The sequence below is a fragment of the Bos indicus x Bos taurus genome, chromosome 7, assembly GCF_003369695.1.
Source record: "Bos indicus x Bos taurus breed Angus x Brahman F1 hybrid chromosome 7, Bos_hybrid_MaternalHap_v2.0, whole genome shotgun sequence".
Lineage (NCBI taxonomy): Eukaryota > Metazoa > Chordata > Mammalia > Artiodactyla > Bovidae > Bos > Bos indicus x Bos taurus.
The window spans coordinates 98,026,407-98,054,157 of NC_040082.1; the positions used below are offsets into that span (position 1 = coordinate 98,026,407).

The window sequence follows — 27,751 nt, forward strand, 5'->3', positions numbered from 1 at the left end:
GGCTGAGCAGTCAGGAGTGTGGTGTGAAGCCAGCCTTCAGGCTCTCGGTCCTGGGGGCTGGGATCCTCACTCCTTGCGGTGAGCAAGGAGGGGCCGGCTATCTGTGCGTCTGTGCTGGGGAGCCCTAAACAGGCAGCAGCGGGTGGCCAACTGCCGGGTGGGGAGCCCTGATCTCTCCACTGGCCTCCCCTGCAGGGGTTTTGGGCCAATACTTCTCTCCTGCACCCCCACCGCACTGACCCCACTGTCGTCCCCCTGAGTCATACACATGGGTTCCCTGTGCGTGTGAGTGGTCTGTGGGGAGGCCTGTGGGGTGTGGTTTTGCAGGAGGGGAGTGAGGGCTGAGAACCAACGTGCAGGCAGCCCGGGGTCCTAATGAGAAAATTGCTTCCAGCCAGGGAGCCCTGCTCCGTGGCTGAAATTGCATCCAGCCCCAGCCAGCTCCACTGCCGTAGTCCCTCCCTTCCCTTTGGAAGGAGGTGGGGGAGCAGTGAGGGGGGCAGGGGGAGGAGCGGGGCTTGCACACAACTCCCCAACCCCCAACACCTTGGAGGAGTCTTCTGCCTCTCAGGGAGGAGGGGACAGGAATGAGCTCCAGGCCGGGCTGGGCTCAAGACCTGCTGGCTCCATCGGAGGAGAGGAGGGAGGGGGACAAGGAGCTTCCCATCCCCTGCCTCCACTGAGCCCTGGAGAGGTGGGTCCATTTACAGTCTTCCTGAGAAAGGATGTGCGAAGCATTTTGTTTCCACATAAGTGCCCTGTGCCTGTCTGCCTGCCCACGTGGAGTCACTGGAGATTCAGCCTCTCACAGAGACTCAGGGTTCAGCCCCTTTGGCTTGCCTCTTCACTCAGGGGAGCCCAGCGCCTGCCCCCAACCTGCCCTAGCCCAGGCCAGGGGACCCAGTTGGGGAAAGACCAAGACTGGCTTAGCTTCATTTCTTCTTCCCATTCCTCACTCACTTGGGCCTCTGAGCAGAACCACCTATAGAATCTGTAAGGCCCCGAGCAGAATGAAAACGCACGGCCCCTTGTTCAAAAGTTAAGAATTTCACCATAAGGAAGAGCACTAACCAAGGCCATGGAGCCAGCCCTGCTTCGAGGAAAAGCTGGTACCCACCGCCTAGCATCCAGTTGGCTCAGTGAGCTCTGGCCCCCGAGGCTGACCAGCCTCAGGCCTGACCCCGTTCTGCCTGAGCAGACCAGAAGGTCCCGCCTGGTGGCTGCTTGTAAGGGAGACCCATCTGACTTTGGAGATGTCTCCTGCTCACCTCGTTTTGGCCTCTGCTTCTGCTTCCACCAGAGACTCTGGATCGCCCGTTTTTTGGATTTGAGAGATAGTGGTCAGGGAGGAGGCCTGTGGGGGGAGGGAGCAGAGAGAAGGCTACAGCTTACACGCCGAGAGATTCCCGGGGCAAGGCTCCCCTTGTCACCCTCCAGAGACCCTGCCAGTGGAACCGTGCCCTCTAAGCTAGTACCTGCCACCTCGGGACCCCGCAGGCAGTGGGTCAGCCTGGACCTTCCTCCCCACTCCCCACCGCGTGGGGCCTCAGCTCTATCGAGTTCCAGTGGCTGCTATATAAGAGCAGGGAGAGAGCAGGAGTGCTTGGAGGGAGGGAAGAAGTCAGGAGGAAGGAAACAACCCCATTGTCATCCCCCAAATTACTGGCTGGGATGGCAGGGGAGGAGGCGGAAAGCCGACATTGTTTACTTAATTAAAAGTAAACAACAATTTGCCACTGCCAGCCTCCCATTAGTTGTGTGCCGAGCCCTGTGAGCTCGGGACTCGGCTTTCGGCTTTCGCTCCCACCAAGCCAGGCTCCTGTCACCACACCCCAGCCCCCATCCGCAGGGCCCTGACCCTTCCCTGGTTCTGCCCTGCCCAGGCTGAGCAGTGTGTGTTGGGGCCGGGGTTGGGGTGGGGGTGGGGCATAAGCTAGAAGCAGTAGCGTCTTAGAGTCCTGTGGGTTAGGGTAAGAGTGTCAAGAAGCCGTCATTTGGCAGCCCACTGTGGGGTATTTCCAGGTGGCGCTAGTGGTAAAGAACCTGCCTGCCAATGCGGGAGACCTGGGTTTGATCCCTGGGTCAGGAAGGTCCCCTAGAAGAGGGCAGAGCAACCCCCTCCAGTATTCTTGCCTGGAGAATCCCATGGACAGAGGAACCTGGTGGGCCTCAGTTCATAGGGTCGCGCAGAGTTGGACACGGCTGAACCAACTCAGCATGCGTGCGCTCTGGGTGAGAGACTCCTGCGTGTGCATGCTGTTAGGCCTGCCTGGTTGTAGCCCAGCTAGGGGCAGGGGGCGCCATCTCACCAGTTAGAAGGTCATCTGGGCCGCAGGGTTCCTGGGGAGGGTGGCCTCGCACCCTCCCCACCGAGGCCCCATCCACACTACCTGGAAGCCTGGGCCTCTCTGCCCCACCTCCCACTTTTTTCCTTTTTCCCTTTTAGCAGCTTATAAACATCCTTCTTCCATCTTTTTGGCTCTGCTCCCAGAAGGGGGCTGTTCAGGGTTCCTGGAGGGCCAGGGAGAGAGGCAGGGTTCCTGGGCCAGAGGGAAGAAGGGCTGCTGGAACTGGGTCCCCCCACCCCAACCAGGACAGCTACAGGTGACCCCAGGAACAGGGGAGGGGTTTGACCTGGGCTGGGGTTTAGCTAGGGACACCTAAACTCTTGCTTCTCTGGCGCCCCCAAACAGGAGTGTGGTCTGATGGCTAGAGCTGTGCAGGACTTTTGCTGGCCTCTGGGGGCTGAGCAGGGCATCTTCCCAGGGGTCTGCACCCAGGCAAGTCCCCATCTCTCCTGTGGGCTTCACCTCCAGCGATGTAGAACTCAGCCTTCTTTCAGGACCTGGGTATGACCTCTGGCTCCTGACTTTTAAGGAATGAAAGCTCTGAGCTTTCACTTTACCTGTCCATGGGCTCCCCCCACTGCTATACTTCCTAACACCCCAATGCTTTATTAAACCATTGCTGAGCCCGAGTAGCTCTAGACCTCCTCTGGCCAGATAGGTAAGATAGGGAGACTATCTCAGGAGAAAGAACCAGACCCGAGACACTTGGGAAGCCAAGCACTCTGGGACTTAAGCCCCAAGGGAGAGAGGTAAGGCGAAGTCCTGGTAGTAAATACACAGACTGTGGTTATCAACAGATGCCCAAGAACAGTGGGTTCCACCACTGCCCTTGGGGGCGCTTGGCCATGGGGAGGCATTTGGGGCTGTTCCAGCTGAGGGAGCATGATGCTCCTGGCACCTAGGAGGCGGAGGCCAGAGACACCTCCTGCTGTTGCACAGGATGGCTCCACCCAAGAAGGGTCCATGGGGTGGGGGTTGAGAACCCTGGTCTGGAGTTTGGCTCTCTAAAAAGATGTAGGTACTCACTCTTCCTGAGCCGTTCTGCCCCACCCCTGTCCTGCCCCTCACCATTTGCATCCGCTCATCTCCCTCCTCCACCGTCAGGATTCACACATCCACATGTGTGCATACAGGCACACACGCTCGCACTCCCGGGATTCAACACATTCGGCTTTTCACATGCTCTCGAACACGCAGAAAAATCTGGGAAGTCTGTCCCACGCTTAATTGAATTAAAGGACTGGGGTTTGGCAGGACACTGTGTATCTGAGCTGCAGCGTCTTCTAGCCGATTCGGTGCCATACAGGACAGTCCAGGGTCCCTGCGATTCCAGCTGCTGCTGCTCCTCTCCCCTCTCCTTCCCCCACTTCCTCGCCTGGGGAGGGAGAGGTCAGCAACACCTTACTCCTCTTCCCATCTGTCACTGCCTTGCCTTCCACTGCTGTTGGTGGGGGGCTGGGGCCTCCAGTAGAACAGGTACCCCCTCAGCATGAAGCCAGGGCACTGTCTGGAGCACCAGGATCTAGCCAGTCCCTCCTTCCAGGATTTCTGCTGCCGGGGGCCTGGGGTGGGAGCTGGAGAGGGCTGCTGGGTGGAAACTTCTTGGCCAAGTGTAAAGCCGCCAAGTTCTGCCTGAAAAGTCTGAGGCTTGCATCCCTGCTGAGCGGCTTGGAGCCTGCGTGGGCAGGGTCAGGGTGCCCATGGTGGGCACACCCTGAGTGACACACAGGACAGCCACCCCTCAGGTCCCCTGTCCAACTTGGGCTGTTAGAGGGGCTGGGGGCGGCAGGTGTGCTGCGGAGCAAAGAGATGCTCTTTACTTTCTCTCCCTCCCCACCCCTCTGCTGTCTCTCCATTGGCAGCCCCCCTTCATGAGCCCACTCTGGCCCCTCCGTGCGGATCAAATGGAGTGACTTCAGGCGCTGCCTCTCCTCTGAGGGCAACCCCAGCACCAGAGCCCAGCCTTTGCTTTGAGGAAGACCTGCAGGAGCCACCCTTTCCTAGAGCCCAAGGGCATTGGAAAGCGCCCATATCTGGAATGGGCACACAGGACACCCTGGGGCCTCGCTGTGGGCAAGAGGCACCTGGTCAATCAGCCTGTACCTCCTGGGGCACCATCTTCTAGCACGAATCACCTCCTTTGCTCATCCCTTGGTGGAGGTCCGGCTGTGTGCAGAATCTGTCCCCCGGACCCCACAGTTAAAGAGCAGCCTGGACAAGATGCTAATGTCTGGCATCAGGGTCATCCAGGGGCCCATTGGAGGAGCCCAGCCTTGCCCCACATGTGTGACCCCTGGTGCTTGGGCAAGGCAGAGGGTAGGGAGCAGCCCTTCCCCATCTGCTGGGCTGTTGCGCTGGCTGGGAGGAGGACTGGGGGGACAGGGAAGTAGCTGGGCCCAGTACGGGGGCCCTGAGAAGCGATCTGCGCTGCCCAGGGTCAGGGGGGAGGGGGCGGGCGGGCCTCACCTCGGCTAACCTCCCTGCGGAACAAAGGGGCCTTTCTCCACGCCTGCCCGGGAGGGTGTGCCTGCCCGACTGCTGCCACCGCTGCCGAGAGTGCTGGCCTGTGCTGAGTTTTTTTTTTTTTTTTTTTTTTCTTCCCGACTTTTCTCCATTTCTATCCCTCTTTTTGGTTTCTGATCTCTGACTTCTAGTCTCCATTTTTAACTTCTTGAGAGAGCTGGAAAGAAAAAAAAAAAAGGAAGGAACCTTCCTCTCCAAACGTTTATCAGGCGCAGAGGCAGGTCTGTGTTGCCAAAAGGTGGGGGCGTCGTGGGCGTGTTGGGAACACTCCAGGGGTCACGCAGCCGCAGACTAGCCCACATCCAGGGCAGCCCCACGCTGGGGGAGGCAGGCCGGGGCTCTGAGCGGCGTCGGCGGCTCAGAGGGGGCCTGAGCTCACTGGATTACCCCTCCCGGCCGTGCACCTGGTAGGCCCCCCTCCACCTCCTGCTTCTCCTCACTAGCCCATTCCCCGGCCCCCTTGCATCCGGCCCCCGCACTGCAAGCTGTTCCTAATCAATGAGCACGGGAAGTTCGGCCCTCCTATCTCATCACGGGATGTGCTTGGCAGCGGCCGCAACCAGAGCTGCCTCCTCGGGCCGCACAACACGGGGTCCGAGGGGCCCGAGTGCGGCCGCGTCCTCCTGGTGCCAGCTCGGACCTTGCAGTTGTGCAAGGGGTTCCCCGGCCCCTGCGGCCCGGGGCAGACCGCGCGCAAGTTCGCCGCCGCCTCCGCGCCGGCCGCAGCCTGCAGAGGGCAGCTAGCGTTAACTCGCTGTGCCACCTAGCTGCCGAGTCGGGGAGTGCAGTACACCGCTCTCCGGGGGTGCAGATCGCTGAGCCCCAAAGCCCTGGGAAGTCCCTTTCGGTACTTCAGAGCCTTGTGAGTGGGGAATTTGGCACCTGCCAGGCTTGTAGGAAATGGCAACCCATTCCAGTGTTCTTGGATGGAGAATCCTAGGGATGGTGGAGCCTGGTGGGCTGCCGTCTATGGGGTCGCACAGAGTCGGACACGACTGAAGTGACTTAGTAGCAGCAGCAGCAGGCTTGTAGGATCGGTATCATTTTGTCCCCTTAGCGGCTTGAATTGTCCCAGCCCTGAGTCTGGGGAGCTGCCTCTCACACCAGCCTCCATACTCGGTGCAGAAAATGCCCCTCCGCTGTTCTTTAGTATCCCCGCCGTCCCTAAAATATAGTCCCAGAAGCTGGCCCCTTTACCCCATCAGTAGCTCCCTACGTGTGCTTGGCGCTCTATAGTGCATAAAACCTTCCCGCTTCCTTCACTGTAAAAATTCCTGCCCACGTCTCCCCGTGCCCTCTGAGGCAAGCCTGGGATAGTGTTGCACAGAGGAGAGGAGGCCCAGGAGACACACTGGGGGCCTAATAACAGCAGGTCTAGAATTTGGACCCCAGGCTCCTGATTCCAAGCCCAGGGCTCCTTCCAGCAGCCAGAGAGGTCTCAGCCTTCAGGGAGGTCACCCACCTGCCCATCCATTCAACCCTGCCTGGGACCTCAGGGCTCCGAGTTGGAGGTTGGCAAATTCACAAATTCCTCATGTTTTGCCTGGGCAGCTCTGGACGGTGGCTGCCTTTAAAGGCCTCCAGGGTGGGGAGGCCTGTGAGAGCACTCCTCTGCCCTTCCCTTCTCAGGGAAACTCTTGTTCCTTCCTGTGGTCAGTCCAGAACTCGGGCATGGAGGCCAGTGTGTCCAGCCCTGCATCCAGACCCAGTTGGATTTTACAGGAGTATTAGCTGTTTTAGGTGTTCTCAATCAGTTCCTTGGGTATGTGTGTCGAGGTTTGGGTCTTCAGGAAAGATGTGCTCTCAGGAGAGGCGAGGGGCCAGCTAGTTGTCTCCTGGATGGTCCGTGTGCTCCTCTGTCCATGGGATTCTCCAGGCAAGCATACTGGCGTGGCTGGCCAACCCCTCCTCCAGGGATCTTCCCAACCCAGGGATTGAACCCACGTATCCTGCACTAGCAGGCGGGTTCCTTACGCTGAGCCACCTGGAAAACCCTGACGGTCTATGTAGTTGGAACGATTAGAGGGTTTCTTTGAGTCTTCCACTCAAATTACACTTTCAGGTGTGGGGGAGAGTGTAATGAGCAAAACACTGAGAGACCTTGGACTCGAGGGCCTGATGGTCTGGTGGGGCACTCCTAGTCAGAAATCCCTAACCTGGAAGACCCGGTGGTCAGTTTCTTAGGTCTCTCATGCTGTCCAAAATCAGAGTCCAAGTCTGACTCCCCCACACAAGGCAAGCCCCTGCAAGAGGAGCCTCCTCCAGGGTTGCCAGCCTGGGTACTGGGTGCTCTTAGGAGGCTGAGGAAGCTAGAGAACCTGAGGGTGGGAAACAGGTGGCCTCTGTCTGCTTCTGCTTCCCAGAGGAGAACAGAAGTAGGTGGGCTCTTCTCCAGGCCCCCAAGGTCCCCGGATGGATTCTCCCAATGAAAGGGGCAGTGAGAGGCAGGGCGGGACAGGATTCTGCTCACAGTTAGAGAGAGAGGGAACACGGAGGGCAGGGAGGCCAGGGGCACTGATGCTCCCCGATTTCCACCATCCTCTGGCCTACCCAGCTGCCTCTCCAACACTCGAAAAGGCTCCAAGTGCGGAGGCCTCCCCTGCCCAGGTCTGAAAGTGGGTTTCCTAGTCCTGGGGAGTTGATCTTCCCATTTTCTTTTCCTGGTCAGGTATTCCTTCTCTTCATCTCCTCCTTTACCCAGAACATTGTGAGGGTGGGTGGGTAGGGCTTCTGGGCCTGGAGTCTCCCCAGCCCCTCACTTTGTCCAGCACCCTAAGACAGATGCCGGTAGCTAGTGCAGACCAGGCTGTTGTGTTCATGAAGCCACTCCTGAGTAATTCTAGGAAAATGTTCTCCCCTTTTGTTTTTGTTTTTTAATGTATCATTTCCTCCTTTGCTTCCTCTTTCTCTCTCTGCTTTTCCCTCTTTTCCCTGCCTCTTCTCTAACCTTCTATTTCTCTGATTTTTTTTTGGGAGGGGGCCACATTTCATGCAGAATCTTAGTTCCCCAACCAGGGATTGAACCTGTGCCCCTTGAAGTGGAAGCGCAGAGTCTTAACCACTGGATTGCCAGAGAATCCCCTCTGATTCTTTCTATAGCAGACTTCTTTCTTTGAACTACTTGGCTTTGACTGATATTCTGTCTTGGTCCCTCCCTCTCTGTCTGTTAGTTTTAATTTTGTCTTTTTGTCTGTTTCTTGCTCTCGGCTCCACTGCCTCCTTCCCTTACATTCCTGCTTGTCTCAGAAATGTCCCTCAGGTGACCTCCAGAGCCTTTGCCTCCCCTTTCTCATCCCTAGTTGGCATTAGCAGCCAGAGTACTCTGTCCCTTTACAAATAATTAGACCAAGGGCAAGTGTATTGGGGGGTTGGGGGAGAAGGTGACGCCTGGCCCTGGGAGGTAGGGACACTATTAATAGTCCTAAGAGCAGCTGGGGGTGGGGGTGGCTGTCTGGCCGGGCCGGGCCGGGGCAGCTCGAAGGGCCAGAAAGGGCAGCACTGGAAATAGAGTGGCCGGGGCGGGGGAGCCGCTCTGCGGGCCCCTGACCTGGACACGGCCCCTCTGCCGCGGCCCTGCCTTCTCTTGGTGTGGAGGGCATTCTCCACTATCAGTTTTTATCCATCAGGTTGGCGAGGGAGGAGAAGCCTCAGGGCCGGGGGGCCACTTTTCTGGGCCCCCAGCATCACATGACGCCTGGCCCCAGGCCCTCTCAGAAATGTTGGCTCCTGCTGCCGGCTGAGTCGTGGCACCAGCCTGTGCTGCCAGGAGAGGCACCCGGCCGCTTGTGTGGCCACGCCTGTGCCCCGGTGTCCTCAGCTCCCCGTATGCCCAGCGCCCAGCTAGTGTGGGCAGGGCTTTGCGCTCAGCATCCTCAGCATCCTGGGGCACAAGTCTCTCTCTGCCTCCCTGTTAGCCTTGCCGTCTCCTGGCAATCCCTGGCCCTGCCTCTCCCTGACTGTTTCCAATGTGGTATCTGCCCTGGGACTGTGGCCATTGTATTCGGGGAGAGATGTACACGTAGAAGACATTCTGCTCTGCCCTTTATTTCCCAAGAAGGCTCCCTGCCCCTCTTTGCAGAGGGTAATGGGCCAAGTCTTGAGGGAGCTCCTCTGCTCACTGGCCAGTGGTCTCTAGGGTGAGATACCAAGAACCATCATGTCGAGTTCACGCAATGTATCATAAAGAGTACGAACTCCAGTGGGAGGGGAGCTGTGGGTTAGCCACAGCGTCCCCACCGAGTTGGCATTTGAGCTGAGCCCAGACAGAGTAGGGTTTTAGCTGAGGGAGGTGAAGGGAATCGGTGATCGCACTGGAAAGACAGCTGACGTTCAGGGAACACCTACTGTGAGCCAGGCCCCGGACCGAGCACCTTGTACCCATTTTCTCACTTATTCCTCAGGCAGGAAACCCAGGGGGCAGGCGGCATCTCCATTTTACAGATGAGGAGACAGTTCAGAACTTGGCCAGGACCACTGGGCCCGTAGGTTCCAGAGCATGGATGTGAATTCGGGGGAGCCCCGCTCCACCTGGTGGGCTGCCCTCCTCCTCCCTCCATTTCCCCTTGCCCTTGGTGTGCCCCCCTTTCCCCTCTGTCCTGCAGAAGGATACCTCCCTGGATGGGAGTGGGGTGCCCTCAGGGTGGCCTGAGGTGGAGGGCTCAGGGTGGAGGCAGAGGCAGGCCTGGGACCAAGGGCTCCTGCCTGCCTTTGTCTCACCCCAGGTCTCTCCCTTTGCGGTAGGGGCTGTCTCATTTTCATTCCCTCCATCAACCTACTGGGTGCTTCGCTCTGCACTGGGGTGTCCCTCCTCTCTCCTTTGCTGCACATTCTCTGTCATGCCTGGGGGAGGAGCAGCTGGGCACCCAGGCCCCCCATGCTCCAGTGCCCAGGCCCGATCTCTAGCTCTCCCTGGGCTGGGCGCAGAGCTGACAGTTTCCCCTGGCAGGTGCAGGGCAGAGAACGCTGTGCAGCTCACGCCAGGGAGCAGCCTCACAGGCTTGGAGCCGCCTGCCTGAGCCCAGCCTTCAGATCCACTCTGCTACTCCTCTGGGCACCACATAAGCCCCTGGACTTGCCTTCTCCTCCCTTCCCCCAGTTCCCCTGCCAGGCCATGAGCCCTGCTGTAGCCAGACTCAGCCCTTGCTCCCTAGGGGACCCCCGATAGCAGCTGTGGAGGCAGGGTGGGTTGAGGGGGAAAAGCAGTGCCATCGGGGTCAGAGATGAGAGCCGAGTGTCCCGTTTTGAGTCTACTGGTCCCGGCCTGCCAGATCCCTGTGGCCTGACCTGCTGTCCCCACCCCCACCCCCAATGGCCTTCCTTGAACCTAGGCCCCAGGGGCAGCTGGGGCGGATCTAGACCACGTGTGTGTCGAGGCTGTAACTTGGTCTCTTTCTCTTTCTTGTCTCTTGTCTCTTCCTCCCCGCAACAGGTGACCCGAGTCAAAAGCTTGAGCCCCTTTGGCTCCATGAGGGAAGGAGAAATGAGAGAAGAGAGCAGGGTGATGGGGCAGGGGGTAGGGACATGTCTCCCTGCCTTGCCCCTGCCCACACCCCCACCCACAGCTGCAGAGCTGTGCTTCCTGCTCAGGCTTTTTTGTCCAACCATGTGGGGTCTAGGATGACAGAGGAGAGGAAACCCCAGGATGGCCCCAGGTCCTGTGAGCATACACGCTGGCTCATGGAGGTGGTGGAGGGAAATGGGGGGAAGATTGAAAAGCTCCCGGGCCTGGCCTGGTCGAGCCCAGCCTCCTCTGTCCTCTGGCTGCCCTGCATTCCCAAGGACTTCCTCGGTCTCAAGTCTTCTGTTTGCAGAGACAGGGAGAACCCCTCTGTGACCCGTTCCCCTAGCCCCCCATCCATCTGCTTCTCCCCTCCTCAGGGTGTCTCAGATTCTCGGACTTGGGTTTCAGGAGACACAATAGTTACATTCTCCAGCTCTGATTGCTGCAGGCCAGGCCTCGGCTCCCCTTGAGATTGGGTTTCTCCTGCCCTGGATGCTCCTCAGTTGCAAAGAGAGGGTGGGTGTGGGTGTGGGTGTGTGTGTGTGTGTGTGTGTGTGTGTGTGTGTGTGCAGGAGGGCGGGGGGAGGAGGTGTGCCACACTGGGCAGGGCCAGGGATCAGCTCCAGAATTGGTCCTTGAGATGGCACCCCCAGAACAGAGCATACTCTTGCCTGCTTCTCCAACCTCAGGCCTGGGAAGAGCTGGGGGAGGGGAAGGGCAGGCATGCCCAGAGGGCTGGCCTCTCCCTGCCCACCCTCAAAGGCCAGTGGTCTGGATAAAGCCAAAGGAGGTTCCTCTTAGCAGTGAGCGTCCTGACCACCGCTCTTAATACACCAACTCACCCCATCCCTGCTGGACAGCATCAAGTGGTTGGTGGCATCTCTGGGTGTGTGTGTGTGTGTGTGTCTGGATGTAGAGCAAATGTGCGCCCTAGTACATACATGTGCCTGGGTACGCATGTGTCAGTGCGGTTGTGCCTGCATGCCCCTCTCAGCCCCCCCAAAAAATGCACTCAGTCTGTGATGTGCGTGGGGGCAGCCAACCGGTGAATTACATGTGGCCTGTTTCTCGGAGAGAAGTTGTTTGGGGCGGGCGCCGAGGCGGAGCGTGTGCTGCAGTGAGCAGGAATCCCTCCCTCACCTAGTGGGAGCCATAAATATCTCCCTGTCTATGGCTGGGAGTATATATATTAAAAACATGCTGTCAGTTGGAGTTTATGTGTGATTCTGGGCTCCTTCTGGCTGCTGGAGCTTCCCCTCTTACAGCTCTGATGAAGAGGCAGAGGCCTCTCCGAAGCACACACGTGTGCACACGCACACACTTGTGCAAACAGGCAGGACGGGGAGAGGAAAGGGGCCCAAAGAGAGGGAAAGCGAAGGAGAAGGAAGGACAGAGAGAGGGGCATGGAGCCAAGACAGAGCAAAATGAGACCAGAAATAGGATTCCAGAGGGAAAGGCGAGGAGCTGAAGAAAGGAAGTCGAGGACTTTAATAACTAAGCAGAGGTAGAGGATGAACAGAGCTGCGGGTGAGAAGAACGGTATTTCAGGGCTTAGGGCTGTTCCAGGAGACACAGAAGAACCCTGAGGAAGAGAGGGTCCCATGCTGCCAACCTCTGGCTGAGCCTGGCCTAGGTCGGGGTGCTGCACGAGGCCTCCAGGCTACAAGCGCCGACCGGGGGTTGGGGGTGACTGAAGCCGTAAGGGGATGAAGGCAGAGCAGCCTGGGACCTGAGCACCAATCCCATTTCAGAGCCTTGCTCTGCAGAGCCCACTTGGTCCCACACCTAGGAAGAGCCCAGATTCGTCACCTACCCCCACGCAATCCTGCCTTCTGCCCCAGGGTGTGGACTGCATGAGTACCCCGGTCCCTAGGGGAAGACAGGAAGCAGAGCCTGCGCTCACACACATGCAACGTGAGCCAGCCTGAACACACCCCTCGCCACCCTGGTGGCTTCAAGGACAAGCGGCAGCCTCCAAAATTCTCTTCATCCCCTAAGCCTGGACCAGGCAGAGGCCTGACGCCTGCACGCCCAGGCAGCCATCCTCAGACACAGTGGCTGGACTTGGTTTTGAGGAAGCTGTGTGTGATGGTTGAGTGGAAAGAAGCTTAGAGCCCAGGAGGCACTGTCTGGCCCTGGGCACCAGGATGCGGGAACATGTCACCTCAGGACTGAACGGAGCTTGCGGTGCCTCTGGCCCCTCCATCCCCTCTCCAGTCTCTCCAGAAAGTCAAGGCAGCCTTTGTCCCTGAAGAGAGTTGTAGGCCTGGGGGGCTGGGGTTCAGTCAGGGTGGCCCCAAGCTGGGAGTGGGTGGTTAGGGTCCCTACTGCTTCGGTCTACCAGGCTGGAGAGAAAGCCAAGGCCGGAAATGTTGCCAGGGGACGTGGCCCTGGAAGGCTGGGGAAGCCGAGTGACAGCCTCGGGGGCGTGGGCCGGGCGGGAGAGGATAAAGGATGGAGCCGGGCACCTGCCCGCCTGGTGCCAGCCAACATTTTCTCTGCCCGTCCACCGGCCCACAGGCCACCAGCTGGCCCATTGTCCCCAGTGAGAAAGCAGACACTGGAGGGGGGCTCCCGTGTGGCAGGAGCTTACTCATGCACGCCCGCCTCGTAGGGACTGCCAGGGGACAGCCACCACGCGCTGGGTTGGGGCGAGGGGAGAAGGGGGGTGGCCAGGGGAGGCGCCCTCATGGCGCAGCAGTCAGGGCTCCTCCTGTGCTGTTGGCAGGGGGCAGTGCTCGGGGCCTGCGAACAGGAGATAAAGAGTTCAGGCAGAGGGTTTTCTCTCACTAACCGTGGATTTGTGTGTTTGTTCAGCTGGTGGCTCTGATAAGCCCCATTCTGTGAGATAAAAGCCAAGCAACCATGAGGCGGGGCCTGGGGAGGGGTGTCATAAAGGGGCCTGCCTTTCTGTGTCCCAAGGCCTGGGGTTACTCCCTCCCTTCCCCAGGGAGCCTCGACAGGGAAGGGGGTCAGGCACTGGGGTGTCATGCTCCTTGGGGTGCCAGCCTGGGGTCGAGCTCCTGGTCCCTAGGGGCTGTCCAGAGCAGGCCCAAGCCCCAGGGCACAGCTCCCCAGAGTGCCCATGGCTACAGGAAGCTGGCCTGGTGGGCTCTTGCCTCTGGGTTGGGGGGGCATCTCCTCGCCCTCCCCAGGAGTCTGTCCACCACCGGCCCAGTGCCCCCCCCACCCCCGTGTGCCCACGGTGTGCCTCCAAGCTGACTGAGTGGACAAGGGCCTGCCCCCGTCTCTCCCCTTACTGTCCTCGGAGGCCCCTGTCACCTCATGGGGGCAGGGGTCTACGCGGTAAAATAACTGAGGCTCTGGGTCTGGGTCTGGCCTGAGGAGGGGCCTCAGCAACACTGCGTGGCTCACGGGCGGGCCGCAGCCTCGTGCCTCTCGGCCCTTTTCGCTCTGCACGGGCCAGGAGGGGTAAGGGGGCCCCCTGAGCAGGACAGCGGAGCCCCAGCCCCAGCTGCCCCGCTGGCCGGGCCAGCGCCCCTGCCCTCGAGCCCGGGTCCAGGTTTCCAGCGTCTCTGCCTTTTGTCCCGGAGCCGGGCCGCGCTCGCCGGGGGCGGGCGGCAGTGCGGGGCGCCGGCGGGGCCGCCAGCCGTAAGATGGCTGCCAAGGGCTAAGATGGCTGCCAGCAGCGCCCGGAGCACCGCCTGCAGGCGCGTGGCAGCGGGCCTCGCGCGCCGGTCCCCGCTCCTGCCTGCTCCCTTACATGGCGCTAATGGTAATAACAGCAGTAACGTTTCAGGGCAGCGTCCTGGTTCAGAAGGATTTCCTGTCTGTCGCGCTCTCCTGGAGCCCCATTTGTCTCTGCCTCTATCGCTGGCCCACCTCCATCTCTTTGTTGGGTTCTCTCGTCTTTCTGTCCCCGGGCCGGGTGTGCGCATGCGCGTGGCTTTCTGCCTCCACCTGGCCACGTTTGAAGGGCTGAGACCACTCTTAATTGGATGGCCTCCTACCATCCCCCCTACTCCACTGTCCCTGGCCTGGAGGGCTCTGTGCGGACCGAGTTGGTCCTGGGACAAGTAGGGCAAAGCCTTTGCAGCAAAGCCTTGACCGTGTGCCCCTCGCTGGGCTCCACACGCGGGTCTTGCAGCTGTGCTTTCTGAACTGTGAATCTGGGAAAGGACGGCCCTGAAAGACATTACGCTCGGGGCACTGGTCCACGGAGGCCCTAAGGTGGGCCACCTACTGCCTCAGCCCCTTGCCTGCTCCCTCCTGGACCAGCTGGGGCTTGAATCAGACCCAGAGAGTCAGAAACAGGCTGAGAAGAGAGCAACAAGAAAATTCACATGCAGAGAGAGGCTGCCCTTCCCTGGGGCGTGGGAGGAAGTCCCACGGGCTCTCTCCAGAGCAGAGTGCCACCACGACAAAGAAGTGGCCTGGGATGGAATTTGCCATCCCTGAAAACACTGCTAGGGTGGGTGCAAAGGAAGTTGTGGAAGGACACGCCCCAAACACAAGGGGGTGAGGGGTCCTGTTAGCTTATAAACTTCCATTTTCTTGATTTGTGACAGGATTCATTATTATTATCATTTGGAATTTTTAAAAAGTAGAGGCTGGCTAAAAAGGTACTTCCCTGATGGTCCAGTGGTTGAGTCCGCCTTCTAATGCAGGGGATGCGGGTTGGATCCCCGGCTGGGGAACTAAGATCCCACATGATGCCAGGAAACTAACTTCATATGCTGCAACAAAGGTTCCACGTGCCGCAACCAAGACCCAACACAGCAAAATAAATGCATAAAAAAAAAAAAAATTAAGTGAAACAAGATAAAGGATGGGGGAAATGGGGCCTGAAACCATCCTGGGGGCACCCTGTCTTTTTCCCACTGGCCACATGGATGCAAGAGGCCAGGAACTTGGCTGAGGCATCATAGGGCCTTAGCTCTGAGAAGGCCCCAACACCTGGAGCTCTTCCTTCTTTCCCAAGTGGCTGCAGGATCCCCCCACTTCTATTTCTTGGGCCCACATCACTCTTCAGGAACCTCCTTGCTATTCACTCCCCAATGTGAGCGGTTTGACCGCAAGGTTGGTAGAGGATGGCCTCCGTGGCGAGCGGGCCGGTTGTGGGGTGGCGGGTGAGACCCGGGAGGCAGGGTTGCTCCAAAGAGTGGAGCGAAGCCCTGGCCAATGGGCCCAGTTTTCCGAGGCCACCCCATGTGGTCCCCCCGTGAGCAGCTGATCCTTTGCTGAATGCCTGCCTTTCTCCTGCCCCACAACCTGCCCTGGCCCCCCTCCGCCACCCTCTCGCCAGCTGTCGTGCCCAGGCAAGCATTCTGGAGGTCCCCGTTGTGCCCCTGGCACACAAAGCTTCGAGGACCTGGGGGGCAGGGGCGGGGGGCTTTCCCAAGCTCAGCAAAATATTCACACACACACTCCACCCTGCCCCCAGTCCTCTGTGAGCTCCCACCGCACAATGGGCCCTTGTCTCAGGGCTCCCTCCGAGCAGCTGTGGCACTGGGGCATGAGACAGCCCAGACAGGCTGGCACAGAGCGGGCGACAGCATCAAGGCAGATCTCCCCCCTCCGTGTTGCCAGGCACTGCCTGTATGCATAAAGGTGAGGTGGGGGTGGCGCAGGCAGGCAGCATTGGCTCTAATTAATGAAGGGAGGGAAAGGGCTGCTCCCTCTGGAGCTTGAGTGGGGTAGAAAACGGGGGACCCCTTGGGTCCAACCCAGCTGTGCAAAGGGACAGTCAGGGCTTCTCTCCTGGGCGCCTTCTTGCCCTGACTCTCGGCCAGGGCTGTTCACTCATGGGCTACTCACCCCCAGGGCACTTCAGGCAGTGTTTGGAAACTGGTTTTTGGTTGTCACAACTGGGGTGCTACTGGCATCTAGTGGGAGGGGGCCAGAGATGCTGCCCAGCACCCTGCAGTCTGCAGGGTGGCCTCACCACAGCAGCAGCTATTCTTTTTCTCCTGGCCTCCCTGGGCTGCTCAGGAAGGGAGGGGGAGAGAAGGTGTCCATAGGGCTGGAGGGCAGCTGCTTGCCTGGTGAGCGTAGGGCACTTGGTCTTGACCCATCCCCACCCTTTCTGTCTCCTGCAGAATCCGGACAATCAGATAGTTCAAACCAGCAAGGAGATGCGGACATCAAACCACTGCCCAACGGTCAGTGCCCCCTGCCCTCCTGCCTGAACCCAGCCTCCCTGGCCTGCTGTGTCCACCACATCCCCCAACCTGTACCCTTCTCTGCCCTTCCGGGCCAGGGTGGGCCTGCCCCTGCCAACCCCTTCACTCAGCTGTCCCTTGACTGAACAGAGGCTGCTGTTCCATGGGGGAGGGCACTCATGGGGGCATACTTCACATCCATGGAGATCTGAGGACCCCTGAAGGCCAGCCTGGGGCTGGAACACGGGTCATGGGATGGAACAAGCTGAGGGTGGGGAGGGATCGGGAGAGATAGGCAGACAGCCCCTCCTGGCCGTACCTCGACTTGCTCACCTGCCCTTTTCCCTCCTCAGGGCATTTAAGTTTCCAGGACTGTTTTGTGACTTCCGGGGTCTGGAATGTGACGGAGCTGGTGAGAGTATCACAGAGTGAGTCCTTCCTTCTTCTGGGCTGGGGTTGGGTCCGCAGGGATGGGGGTGAGGAGGTGGGACTTGGACCCCATGGAGCCCTGCCGTTGATGGGGTCTCAGGTGGGGACGGGCAGGCAGACTTCCTGGGACACTCTTGGCCTCATTGGCACCGGGCTGGGTGGGATGGAGGCATTGGAGAGCCAGAGTGGAGAGCCCCACCTCTGACCTCCACTGCTTTGGAGGAAAAAAAAAAATCATAACCAAGGAATCTTCCCAACAAGCTTCAGCCAGGAGGAGGTTTCCTCAGCAGCCTTCACAGTGAACTCACCCCAGGGCTTCCAGGGAGCTGCTCCCGGCAATGAAACAGCTGCCCATGGTTTCCAGACCTCATCCCACTCTCCCTTCTTACCAGCTCCTGTTGCAACAGCATCAGGGCCCAACTTCTCGCTGGCAGACCTGGAGAGTCCCAGCTACTACAATATCAACCAGGTGGCCCTGGGGCGGCGGTCCATCACCTCCCCTCCCTCCACCAGGTGAGTCCCACGCCCCAGCCTCCCCTCAGCCCCCGAGATGCCTCAGGGTGCTCTGGGCAGCATGCTTCAGCACACCACCCCCTGTTGAGGGCATTGGCTCCAGAGCCAGGGCCTGCTCTGCTGCCCACCCCCTGAGCTTTGCACTGGCCTCAGGGACACAAGCTCAAGCGAGGCCATGGCTCTGCCAGGAAGGTGCTCCCTGTGGGGACTGGGGAAGGCCTCTCTCTGGGGGGTGTGACCTTTGAACCCAGACAAAGGGGGGCTGGTACAGGCCTGGGGTGGGCGCTCCAGGCAGAGAGCACCCTCCATCCCAACTGAGGCTGGGCAGGCCGGCAGGACTATCCCACAGTGGGCTTCACAGGTCAGAGGGGTCAAGCAACAGATGCTGGGGATGTGTGTTCTAGAAAGACTTCTAGAAGCAGTGTTCGTGGGCAGGACAGTCAGTTCAAGGCTCTCCCACTCAGGCTGGACAGGTGGGGGATCGGCCTGAGAGGAAGGAGTGGAGTTGAGAGCCATTTGGGAGGTAGGCACAGTGGACCCTGGTCAGGGCCAGTCATGCAGGACAGGGTGCGATCCTGTCCCTTTAAAAAAAAATGAGCATTTTGGTTCATTGTGAGGTTCAAGTATTCATTTTGATATGTTAGAATATTACATTAAAATGTTATGATATTTCTGTAGTTAATCGTATTTTAATATCAAATAACACAGTATCACAATGACTGAGTTTTGCATCACCCCCTGGTGTTTTGCCCCTGGCCAGCGCCTCACTCGCCTCCTCTGGCCGTAGGAGCTGATGGGAAGTAGAAGGCGGCTGAGGAGGCAGCTGAGGGCTTGGCCCGCTTCTTGCGCTTGGGTAGCTGGGTAGATGACGGCGGATGGTCCTGTGGGCTGAGAAGGGGCTGTCAGTCTGACCTGGGTGGAGGGCACACAGCGAGTGCCCTGAGATGCTGCTGACAGCGGGCGCCCACTCACCACACGGAGGCCATCAGTGCAGGCTTCCTGGGTCCGGGTCCCAGTCCGGCCACTCGCCTGAGGCCCACCTGACCCCTGTCCTCCTTCCCCAGCACCACCAAGCGCCCTAAGTCCATCGATGACAGTGAGATGGAGAGCCCTGTTGACGACGTCTTCTATCCTGGCACAGGCCGCTCCCCGGCAGCTGGCAGCAGCCAGTCCAGCGGTTGGCCCAACGATGTGGATGCAGGTATGGGCGCCGCCGCGAGGCCCGACCTGGAGCACAGGCGGCGTGCAGCCTCGTCTCCCCCTCAGTTTCCCTGGCGAGCCTCCCGTGGTGCTTCCTGCTGCCGGTGGCACCGCCTGTCCTCCCCCAGCCCTGCTCTTCCAGCGGGCACAGGCCTGGAGAGCAGAGGCGAGCGGGCAGGTTGTCACGCGTGGGCAGTAGGGCCCACCGGTGTTGTGGAAGGAAAGCCCTGGCCCTGAGCCTCTGGTGCCCTGCAAGGCGGGCATGGCTTCCCCTTCAGAGCCTCCTCATCCTCCTCCTCCTCTTGGTTTTTCTTCAGGGAGGTTGCCCCCACTCTACCATCTTCATGGTTTAAGGTAGTTTCTCAGACTGGGCGTTCTTGAACATTCCAGCATTGTCTGTGGTGGGGCCATCTTGTGCCCTGTGGGGTGTTGGAGCGGCAGCCCTGGCCTCTGCCCACTAGATGCCAGTAGCAAACCTCCTTACTAGGTGTGATGGCCAGAAAGGTCTCTGGACATGGCTGTGTCCTGGTGGGGGCAGAATCTTCCTGAGTTGAGAACCCCTGGTCTAAGGAGGGGCCCAGCTTCACAGAGAGGAGCAGAGCCTAGAAGCAAGTGAGCAGAACTGTTGTCAGGCCTCTCGATCCTCTCACCAGCCCCTTCCTGGTGAGAGGAGGGGCTCACCAGGGGGGCTCTCCTGTTTTGACAGGTGGTGTGGGCACGCCTGGAGAGCCCAAGTGGAGTAGAGGGAGAGAGGGAGGGGTATGTGTGTGTTTGTGTGTGTGTGGTGCACAGGCGTGTGTCAGGAGGCTGCCTGCAGAATGCTTCTGCCTGACACGTTGTTGGTGCAGCCTATGTGTAGCTTCCGGGTACAGGGGTCTTGGGGCCAGCTAGCGCAGACCTCTGTATGGGATGTGTCCATTGTGGTTAGGCCTGAGGATGGAGGCCTTGCTGTGTGGTGCAGGAAGATGAGTGCCGACCTGATAGTCTTTTCCTTGGTATCTTCCAGATGTTGCCAGGCCAGGAAGGGCCAAGCAGATGGGCAGGGGCCAGGGCTGGGGGGAAGGCGAGACCGAAGGGCCAGGAGGAGCATCCTCTCCCCTGCTGCCCTGGCTGCAGCCTCTGGCCTTCGCTCTCTGCACCCTGGGAGGAGGAGGCCTCAGCTCCAGGCCCCGGGCTGAGCCCCGCCCCTGCCGACCTTGCTCGGGGGGCCCCTCTCCGGGCGCCCTTGTGGCCAGCAGGGACCTGAGCCGGCAGGGCACAGACGTGGCCCTGGGGGAGCCTCTGGAGGGGCAGAGACAAGGGGTGGAGAGGCCCTGAAGAATCCCCAGCTGAAGTGCAGTCTTTCCTCAGGGACTGGTGTGCCTAGAGGGCCGTGTCCACTGCTGGCTCCTGAGGCGTGGGCCCCCGGGTCGCTCCACCCAGACCTGGCTCCCAGGAGCCTCCCCTCCCCAGCTCCGGCTCCCTCCTTTCCTGGCTGTCTGCCGCAGAGCCTGCCATTTCCGCTCCCGCCAGCAGTCCCTCCACGCATGGCCCCACGTCCTCCTGTGGCACCCCCGGCTCCCTTGCTTTTCCCTCTTTTCTTCCATACTCACCCCCTCCTCCCACCAACACTGCGTTGTTTCCCTGTTCTGGGACAAATCGCCAATTAAGCAGCCCAGCTGCAGGACTGGGAACAGCTGGGGAGGTGCTGTGCGGCCAGGGGGACAGCTGTGCACAGCTGGTGGGGGCGCTCCCCGCCCCCCCCCCAGCATCGTGCCAGCTATCAGGTGGCACACAGCTGCTGCCAGATAACACCTCTGCTGGCGGCTAGGAGTGCGCCCTTCCCCCGCCTCTTCCCTCTGTGGTTAAGACAGCTCTTATTTCTCTCTTCTGCAGCACCCCCCACCCACCCCCAATACACACACCCCACCCAAACTGATTCGATTCGTGTTCCAAAGATGGCAGCTCTGGACACCTGCCCCGACCACACCTTGTCCTTCCAGGACAGGAGACTGGTTCCCCTGGGGGCCCTGGCCTGGGGGCCCTGCTTTGTCTTAGCGTGTTGGATGTCGAGCCCACTGGGTGCAGACATGATCTTGGTTGGCATCATCAGGCTGTTAGAGGTGAGCTCAAATGGGGCGCTCTCTGTGTCCCTGTCTCTTGGCAAATGCCACCTCCCTCTCCAGTCCTGGGAGTAGAACAAAGCCCAGGAATGACCCACCCTGACAGTCTGACCTCTGGGTGCCTGACCAAGGGCATCCTTTCCTGGCTCCTTCTCCCCCAGCTCCCACCCAGGCCCTCCAGCTTCCTCCCTGCTCCCTTGTCGGATTTCATTTCTCCACAGTGGTCCGAAGGGCCCATGGCTGTGCTTTCCCTTCCAGTAAGGAGTCCTGGCTTCTTCCTGGCAGAATGGGACCTGTAGCTCAGGACCCCATGGAGTAGACCCCAGCCTGCCCCCTCCTCAGGGGCCTCCTCACTCTTTTCTTTTTTTTCCTTTGGCTGAGATCTTAGTTTCCCCAGTGGAAGCACAGAGTCTTAGTCACTGGACCCCCAGGGAAGTTCCTGGTCCCTGACTCTGAAGCTGCTCTCCAGGGCTCCTCCCGCACACCTTCCCTGCCCTCTGGTCCTGCCTCCGCGCTTTGATTCTGTGCATCTTGGAGCTCACAGTCTGTTTGTTGTGGGGCAAGATGGCCCCGCTTGCTCACGCCCTGCCCAGCGCACCAAAGGGGCTGATTTCCCTCACCTGTCAGCAGCGGATGGTCTGCACTCAGGGCCTGAGAAACAGGGCCTCGATCAGGCAGAGGAGGCTGGGGAGCCCTGAAGGGAAGGGGGCAGCCAGGAGGGGGCTGAGGAGAGAAGGAGTGAGCTGCTGGCTTCCCGCCTCCCCCGCTCCCTTCCTGGCCCAGCTAAACCTGCCCCGTGTTGCTGATTCCTCCCCTCAGGCCCGGCTTCTCTAAAGAAGTCAGGAAAGCTGGACTTCTGCAGTGCCCTCTCCTCTCAGGGCAGCTCCCCGCGCATGGCTTTCACTCACCACCCGCTGCCTGTGCTTGCTGGAGTCAGACCAGGTGAGAAATGGAGGGCCCGGAGGGGGGCAGTGGGGGTGGCAGAGGAGCCCTGCCTGAGGGGTAGCTGGCCAGGGAACCCTGAGTGACAGCCCAGCTCTCTGAACTGGCCTTGGTGTGGCATTGGGTGGGCGTGGGGACGGGCCCTCCCTCCACAGCAGCAGGCTGGCCTTTGGGCCTTCTCACTGTGTTCCCCCACACTCTCCCACTTGCCTCTCACACCCCATGTGCCAGGGTGCACACCTGCTTGTGCGCTGTGTATGCATGTGAGGATGTGTGTCTGCTTATGTTTGTGTGAGGATGCTATGTGCACACATTCGATGTATATGTGTTCATGTGTTTGCGTGGACGTGTGCACACGTGTGTGCTGTGCATGTGTGCACGCGTGTGTGCTGTGTGCACGTGTGTGCCATGTGCACACATGTGCCGAGTGTGCACACGTGTGCTGTGCGTGCACACGCGACATGTGCACATGTATGTGCTGTGTGTGCTCACGTGCCATGTGCACATTTGTGTGCTGTGTGGCACAGGCCTGTCCTGAGGCCTTGGGCCCACTCCTCCCAGCTCTCCTTGCCTCCCGCCAGCTGTGGATGGGAGAGCACAGGCTTCTGTGTCTGCCCTCCTTCCAGTTCCTCTCTCTCAGTGCCCCAAAGTGCCCAGGGTCTGTTTTCCCTGGCACCAGCCCAGGTTACTCCAAGGGACCCTCACAAGGGCCCAAGCTCCCTGCTCGAGGCCTCCCCGCTCTTTTCCAGAAGTGAAGGACTAGGCCAAGGGGAAAGGAAAGGAGCCGGCGGCTGCCTGCCGGGGGCTGGGGGGGGGGCACTCTCTGCTCCAGTCTGGCAGAGAGAGAGCTTGAGGGGAGGGTGCCGCCCAGTTCTGCAGGGGATGGAACCAGGTGGGGAACTGTGGGAGCCTCTTCCCTCTTAAGAGAGGTCTGGACTCTTTCTGAACACTGCCCTGTGTCTGCCCGCCACCTCCCGGGCCCTTGCGTAGGACACGGAGAACATGGAGGGTTACCCTCCTGGCTTCCTCCTCAGGGCCTCCTGGCTGGGAGCCAGCAGAGGGGCAGGGCGTGGTGGCTGTGGGGTGGGGGTGGGGAGCCCAGGCCCTCCGCACAGGCAGGGGAGGGCGGCAGGCCCCGCTCCACTCAGCTTTTATGAACTCCAGAGAGAAGCCAAGTTTCTTTAGGCCCCTAATGAAACCGAGAGCAAGAGCGAGCTGATTGGAAACAGACAGGATAGGGAGGACTTGGCTGGGGAAGGACTGGGGCCTGCTCCGGGGTGGGAGCCGTGCGTCCGAGGCAGTGTGTACGAGCCATGGGGCCCGAGCACAGAAGAATGTGACCTGGGGACCTGCAGCGAGGTGCACACCCAGCCTCATGCAGGACGTGTGTGTGCCCTGTGGAGCCCCCTCTCGCACTGGCACAGGGCCGGGTGTCTGTCCGGAGCCCCACCAAATGGTCTGCCTGCTCCCCAAGGCTCCCGCCCAGGCCCTGTGCCAGGGAGGGGTGTGTGAGGCACTGACCTTGGCGCAGAATGTCAGGGAGCACCTGAAATTTCAGTCACCGAAGTTTATAAATAATATTAAATGCAATGTTCTAAAAATTAAAACAATTGCAAAAGATACATGATGAGAGAATATCAGTATTTTAAATAAAAGGACTGACCTTGTAATTGCATACCCCTGCCTCACCTCACGGGGCTTCCCAGGTGGCGCTAGCGGTAAAGAACCCACCTGCCAATGCAGGACGTAAGAGATGTGGGTTCAGTCCCTGAGTTGGGAAGATCCTGAGGAGGAGGACTTGGCAACCCACTCCAGTATTCTTGCCTGGAGAATCCCATGGACAGAGGAGCCTGGTGGGTTACAGTCCATGGGGTTGCAAAGATTCAGACATAGCTGAGCGACTCAGCACGCACACACGTCTCACCTCACCCTAACTCTGGCCCTGATTCCAATCAAACTTTATTTATAAAGAGAAGCAGCTGGTCTCTGGGCCATCCCTAGTTTTGCCAATTCAACTTTTTAAAATATCACATGCAAATATTATTTACTTTGATTTTACTGAGTGTTTTTGGCACCATCTTACACAGTTTTACACTAGCAGTCAGCACCTCACTCTCCCTACCCTGGTCCCTGCCCTGCTCCTGCCCCGTTCTCTGGACCCAAAGGGCTCTGACCTGCAGGTCTCCTCGTCTTCAGTGTCCCTCGCCACGGCCTTCTAGGCCCTGACGATGCCCTTTCCTTCCTGCCGCGTGCACGCAGGGAGCCCCCGGGCCACGGCGTCAGCGCTGCACTTCCCCTCCACATCCATCATCCAGCAGTCGAGCCCGTACTTCACGCACCCGACCATCCGCTACCACCACCACCACGGGCAGGACTCGCTGAAGGAGTTTGTGCAGTTTGTGTGCTCGGATGGCTCGGGCCAGGCCACCGGACAGGTGAGTCCAGAGGACCCCACGAGCCCCCCTACAGCTCATCTTTGCGTCTGTCTGTCTGTCTCAGGGCTCACGGGGAGAGGGCCCCAAAGCCGGGAGCCCACCTGGGGCTGGAGCAGCCAAGAGCTGGGACTACCGAACACCTCAGTCTTCTGGATCCGGGAGCAGGGCTCCATGTGTCCGCCTGGGGCCTCTTCATCCCGGTCCAGACAGGACGGGGCAGTGTCTGGGCCCGCCTTGCTTGGGCTCTTTACCCTCCTCTGGTCTTTCCCCGTAGCAGGGGTGAACCAATGATCTGTCCAATCCGGGCCCAGACCCCTTAGCTCCTGACACCCCTCTTAAACCTCAGGGGTGCAAGGATTTGATAGGTTCTAGACCAAGGATTCCCACTGCTGACACCTGGGACTGTTCGTTCTCTGTGGTGTGGGAATGTCCTGTGCGCTCTGGGTGCTCAGCAGCATGCCTGGCCCCCACCCACTTGATGCCAGCGACAGCGCCCTCTGTCCAGCTGTGTTGGTCGTGACGTCTCCAGATTCAGTGTGCTCGGGGGCACCTTCCTCATCCCCAGTGAGAAGCCCTTGGGAGAGGGCAGGCTTCCTTCCACAGGCTGTGTCACGAGACTCCTGTTGGCGGGACTCTTAATGAGGGGCTCTCAGGTCAGTCACAGTTCTGGAATAGTCTTTCTGCTCCTCAGCCTGGGTGAGAGACGGCTCCCCATGGAGCTCTGAGGCCCACTGTCCTTCTCCATCAGCGAGCCCTAGAGCAGAGACACAGATCCACTGAGCAGAGAACTATTCCCGATGGCAATGAGCCAACCGTGACCCTTCAGTGGGACAGTGGTCCTTGTGTAGTTCCTGGGAGACCATTCCAGGTTGGGGCATGGTGATCTCTAGAGCTCCAGGAATGTTCTGGAACTCCAGCAGCATGCTATAAGAAGGCCCAGCTGCTTGCCTCCCAGTTGGTCCAGCCTGGAACTGCACCGTGAGAGGTCAGGTGTGGTGGACACTCAAAGTGCCCTGGCAGGGAAAGGCATCCGGAACCCCGTGCCAGAAGCCGCCCCGGGAGAGGGGCGGCCCTCAGCTGTTCAGCCTGATGCTGCCGCAGGGCGCTTGCGTAGTGCTGGCGGCTCGATGTGGGACAGGGCTGCAGCTTGGCCCCCTTGTTCTTGCTGTCCAGGGCAGAGGCCAGTCTTCTTCCCTCCCTCCTGCTCTTCTCCCCTTTTCTGCTTTTCTCATCTTTTTTTCCCCTCTGCCCTGCGAGGGTTTCTTTTGCTGGCTCTGTAGCTCCTTGGTATATGCAGAGTTTTGCCCACCTCTCTGGACAAGCTCTGTCCACTTGTAGGGGCATTGAGGGAAAAGTGGACACGATTCGCAACAGCTTCTGTGCTTCCTTCAGAGATGCCAGTGGAGTCTATGGGAGCTGCCAGCCTGTATCCCAGCCCCAGGAATCGTGGATTCTGGAATCTGGATCAGAGAGGCTAGGAATCTTGCTGTTCCTGCTTCTCAGCTATGGGGGCATCTGGGGTTTCAATTGAAATATGACCCACCTGGGGAACTGACTTAGCCCAGAGAACCAAAGCTAACCCACAGGACCCTCAAGGGTGTGGGTCAGTCCATCCCTGGGCATCCTGACAGCCCCTTGACTTGAGCACTCAAGATCAAGGGCTCAGGAAGTCCATGGCCATCCAGTGGTTATGACTCCGCGCTTTCATGGCCAAAGGCCTGGGTTCAGTACCTGGTCAAGGAACTAAGATCCTGCAAGCTGTGTGGCATGGCAAACAAAGAAAAGATCAAGGGCTCCTTGGCCTCCAAAGTTCTCTTCTCAAGGCAGGTGCTTGCTCTGAGTAGACCGTTGACAAAAAGCTATTTATTGACAGGGGAGCAAACAGCCCCTCTGATTAAAGAGAAAGTCTAGTTTGGTTGGAGAGCAGTCTCTATAGGTTTCCTCTGTGGCCTGTTGTGCCCGAGAGTTGGGTCTGGGGTGGAAGTCTGCAGTGAGCCTGCTCCTTGAGGTCTGGTTTCTGAGAGGAGACTAGAGATGGCACTGTGGAGTGGAGGAGGAGCCAGAGGCCCTGGGCTCTGCAGCTGACCTGGTGGCAGAGGGTGGGGGTACTGGACTGTGCTTGCACCACAGCCACCCCAGAGAGGTAGTTCTTAGTCACAGAGTGTGTGAGAGTGACTTGGAGATGACACACACGTGGCTGGGCCTCATCTAAGTTTGACTCAGCAGCTCTGGTGTGGGGTGTAGAATCTGCATTTCTCCCCAAGTTCCCAGGTGACGCTGCTGCTTCTGGTCAGGGGACCCACTTCGAGAACCACTGATGTAGAGACTAGAGGAGTAAATTATAACTTCCTGAGAATCTGAAGTTATGAACCATCTTTGCAGAACATTACATGCATACAAAATTTTACAGTGTGCAGAATGGTTCCCAGGTACCTCTGAGACCCCAGTATAAGTCCCTGACTGAGAAAATCAGATCAGTAAAGACCAAGGCCAAGTGGAGATCCACTAGGGCAGGGATCCCCAGCCTCTGGGCTATGAACCAGTACCTCCTGTCAGATCAGCAGTGGCATTAGGTTAGAAATAAAGTGCACAATACATGTAATGCACTTGAATCATCCCGAAACCATCCCCTTCTCCCCCAAGTCCGTGGACAATTTGTCTCCCACGAATCCAATCCTGGTGCCAAAAAGGTTGGGAACTGCTGATTATAAGACACGCCAAGGGCAGAAAGAGGGTGCCCAGTTAGCTGTATTTCTGGCATAGAGAAGAGACCGCCAAGTGAGCACGATAGAGAAGATCCAGGGACTGATGGGAGGCCATGGCTCTGAGAGGCACAAAGCCTGGTTCCAGCTCGGCCTCGCTCTCCAGTTGCAGAGTGGCCAGGCCCGCATCTTCATCTGTCAGATGAAAGGGAGGTGCTATCCCAGCTTCTAGTTTACTTCTAAGCTCTTAACTCACAAGGTCTTAAGGCACCACAAAGTCCCAAGATCTTGAGATTTTTTAAAACTTCAACTCGTACCCCAACCAGAGCGGAGACAGCCTAGCCTGGTTGGGACTTGCTTCTAGAATCTGAATGTTGTAAATCAGCAGCTTTCCATGTCTGGCCGTATCGGGCTAGGATTTGTTTTATCAGATGAGATTAGTGATTCAGATCCTCCTCGGGGGAGACAGGCTCTTGGGGAAGCAGAGGCCACCCTGTGGGAGCAGCAGCTGCCCAGAAAGCTGCCATGTCCCGGCCGCCCCTGGAGCCCAAGCTCAGGACAGCCTGGAGAAGAGTAAGACTGTGATGGGTTGGGGCCATTCTACTTCCTGTCCTGATGGAAGAGCAAGATAGGAACCAGATAGGCTGTGGAAATGAGGGAACGCAGTTGCCACTTCTGTGTCAGCCTCACCCTGCAGAGCTGGTGGCATGCTCTTGCTTGGAACCAACAGCCTGACCGGGGAGACAATGTTTTATGTCAGATGTCATCGTAGCTATGGAAGGTTTTGGGGCACTGGGGTGTCTGAACTCCTTTGGATTTGGGAAGAAGGTTGATAAGTCTCTGGGTCCATGGAATCAGACAGACGTGGCCATGAACTTCAGGCCTTTCCCATCGCAGCGTGGCTAGAACGTTTAACCATGAGGAGCCTCAGTTTC

The 27,751-nt window shown here is 59.0% G+C and overlaps 1 protein-coding gene across 7 annotated transcripts in view; it reads left to right on the forward strand.

Annotated features, from left to right (window-relative positions):
* Nucleotides 1-27,751, forward strand: part of NFIX (nuclear factor I X) — a 97,515-nt gene that overhangs the window by 57,497 nt on the left and 12,267 nt on the right. For 5 of the 7 annotated variants that reach the window (XM_027547921.1, XM_027547922.1, XM_027547919.1 and 2 more), the window contains 6 exons: nt 16,431-16,493; nt 16,847-16,921; nt 17,315-17,435; nt 18,500-18,636; nt 21,557-21,679; nt 23,939-24,114. In XM_027547921.1, coding sequence (XP_027403722.1) covers nt 16,431-16,493; nt 16,847-16,921; nt 17,315-17,435; nt 18,500-18,636; nt 21,557-21,679; nt 23,939-24,114 — 695 coding nt within the window. The remainder of the gene's footprint in view (nt 1-16,430; nt 16,494-16,846; nt 16,922-17,314; nt 17,436-18,499; nt 18,637-21,556; nt 21,680-23,938; nt 24,115-27,751) is intronic. The other 2 variants (XM_027547924.1, XM_027547926.1) reach the window with 1 other exon arrangement.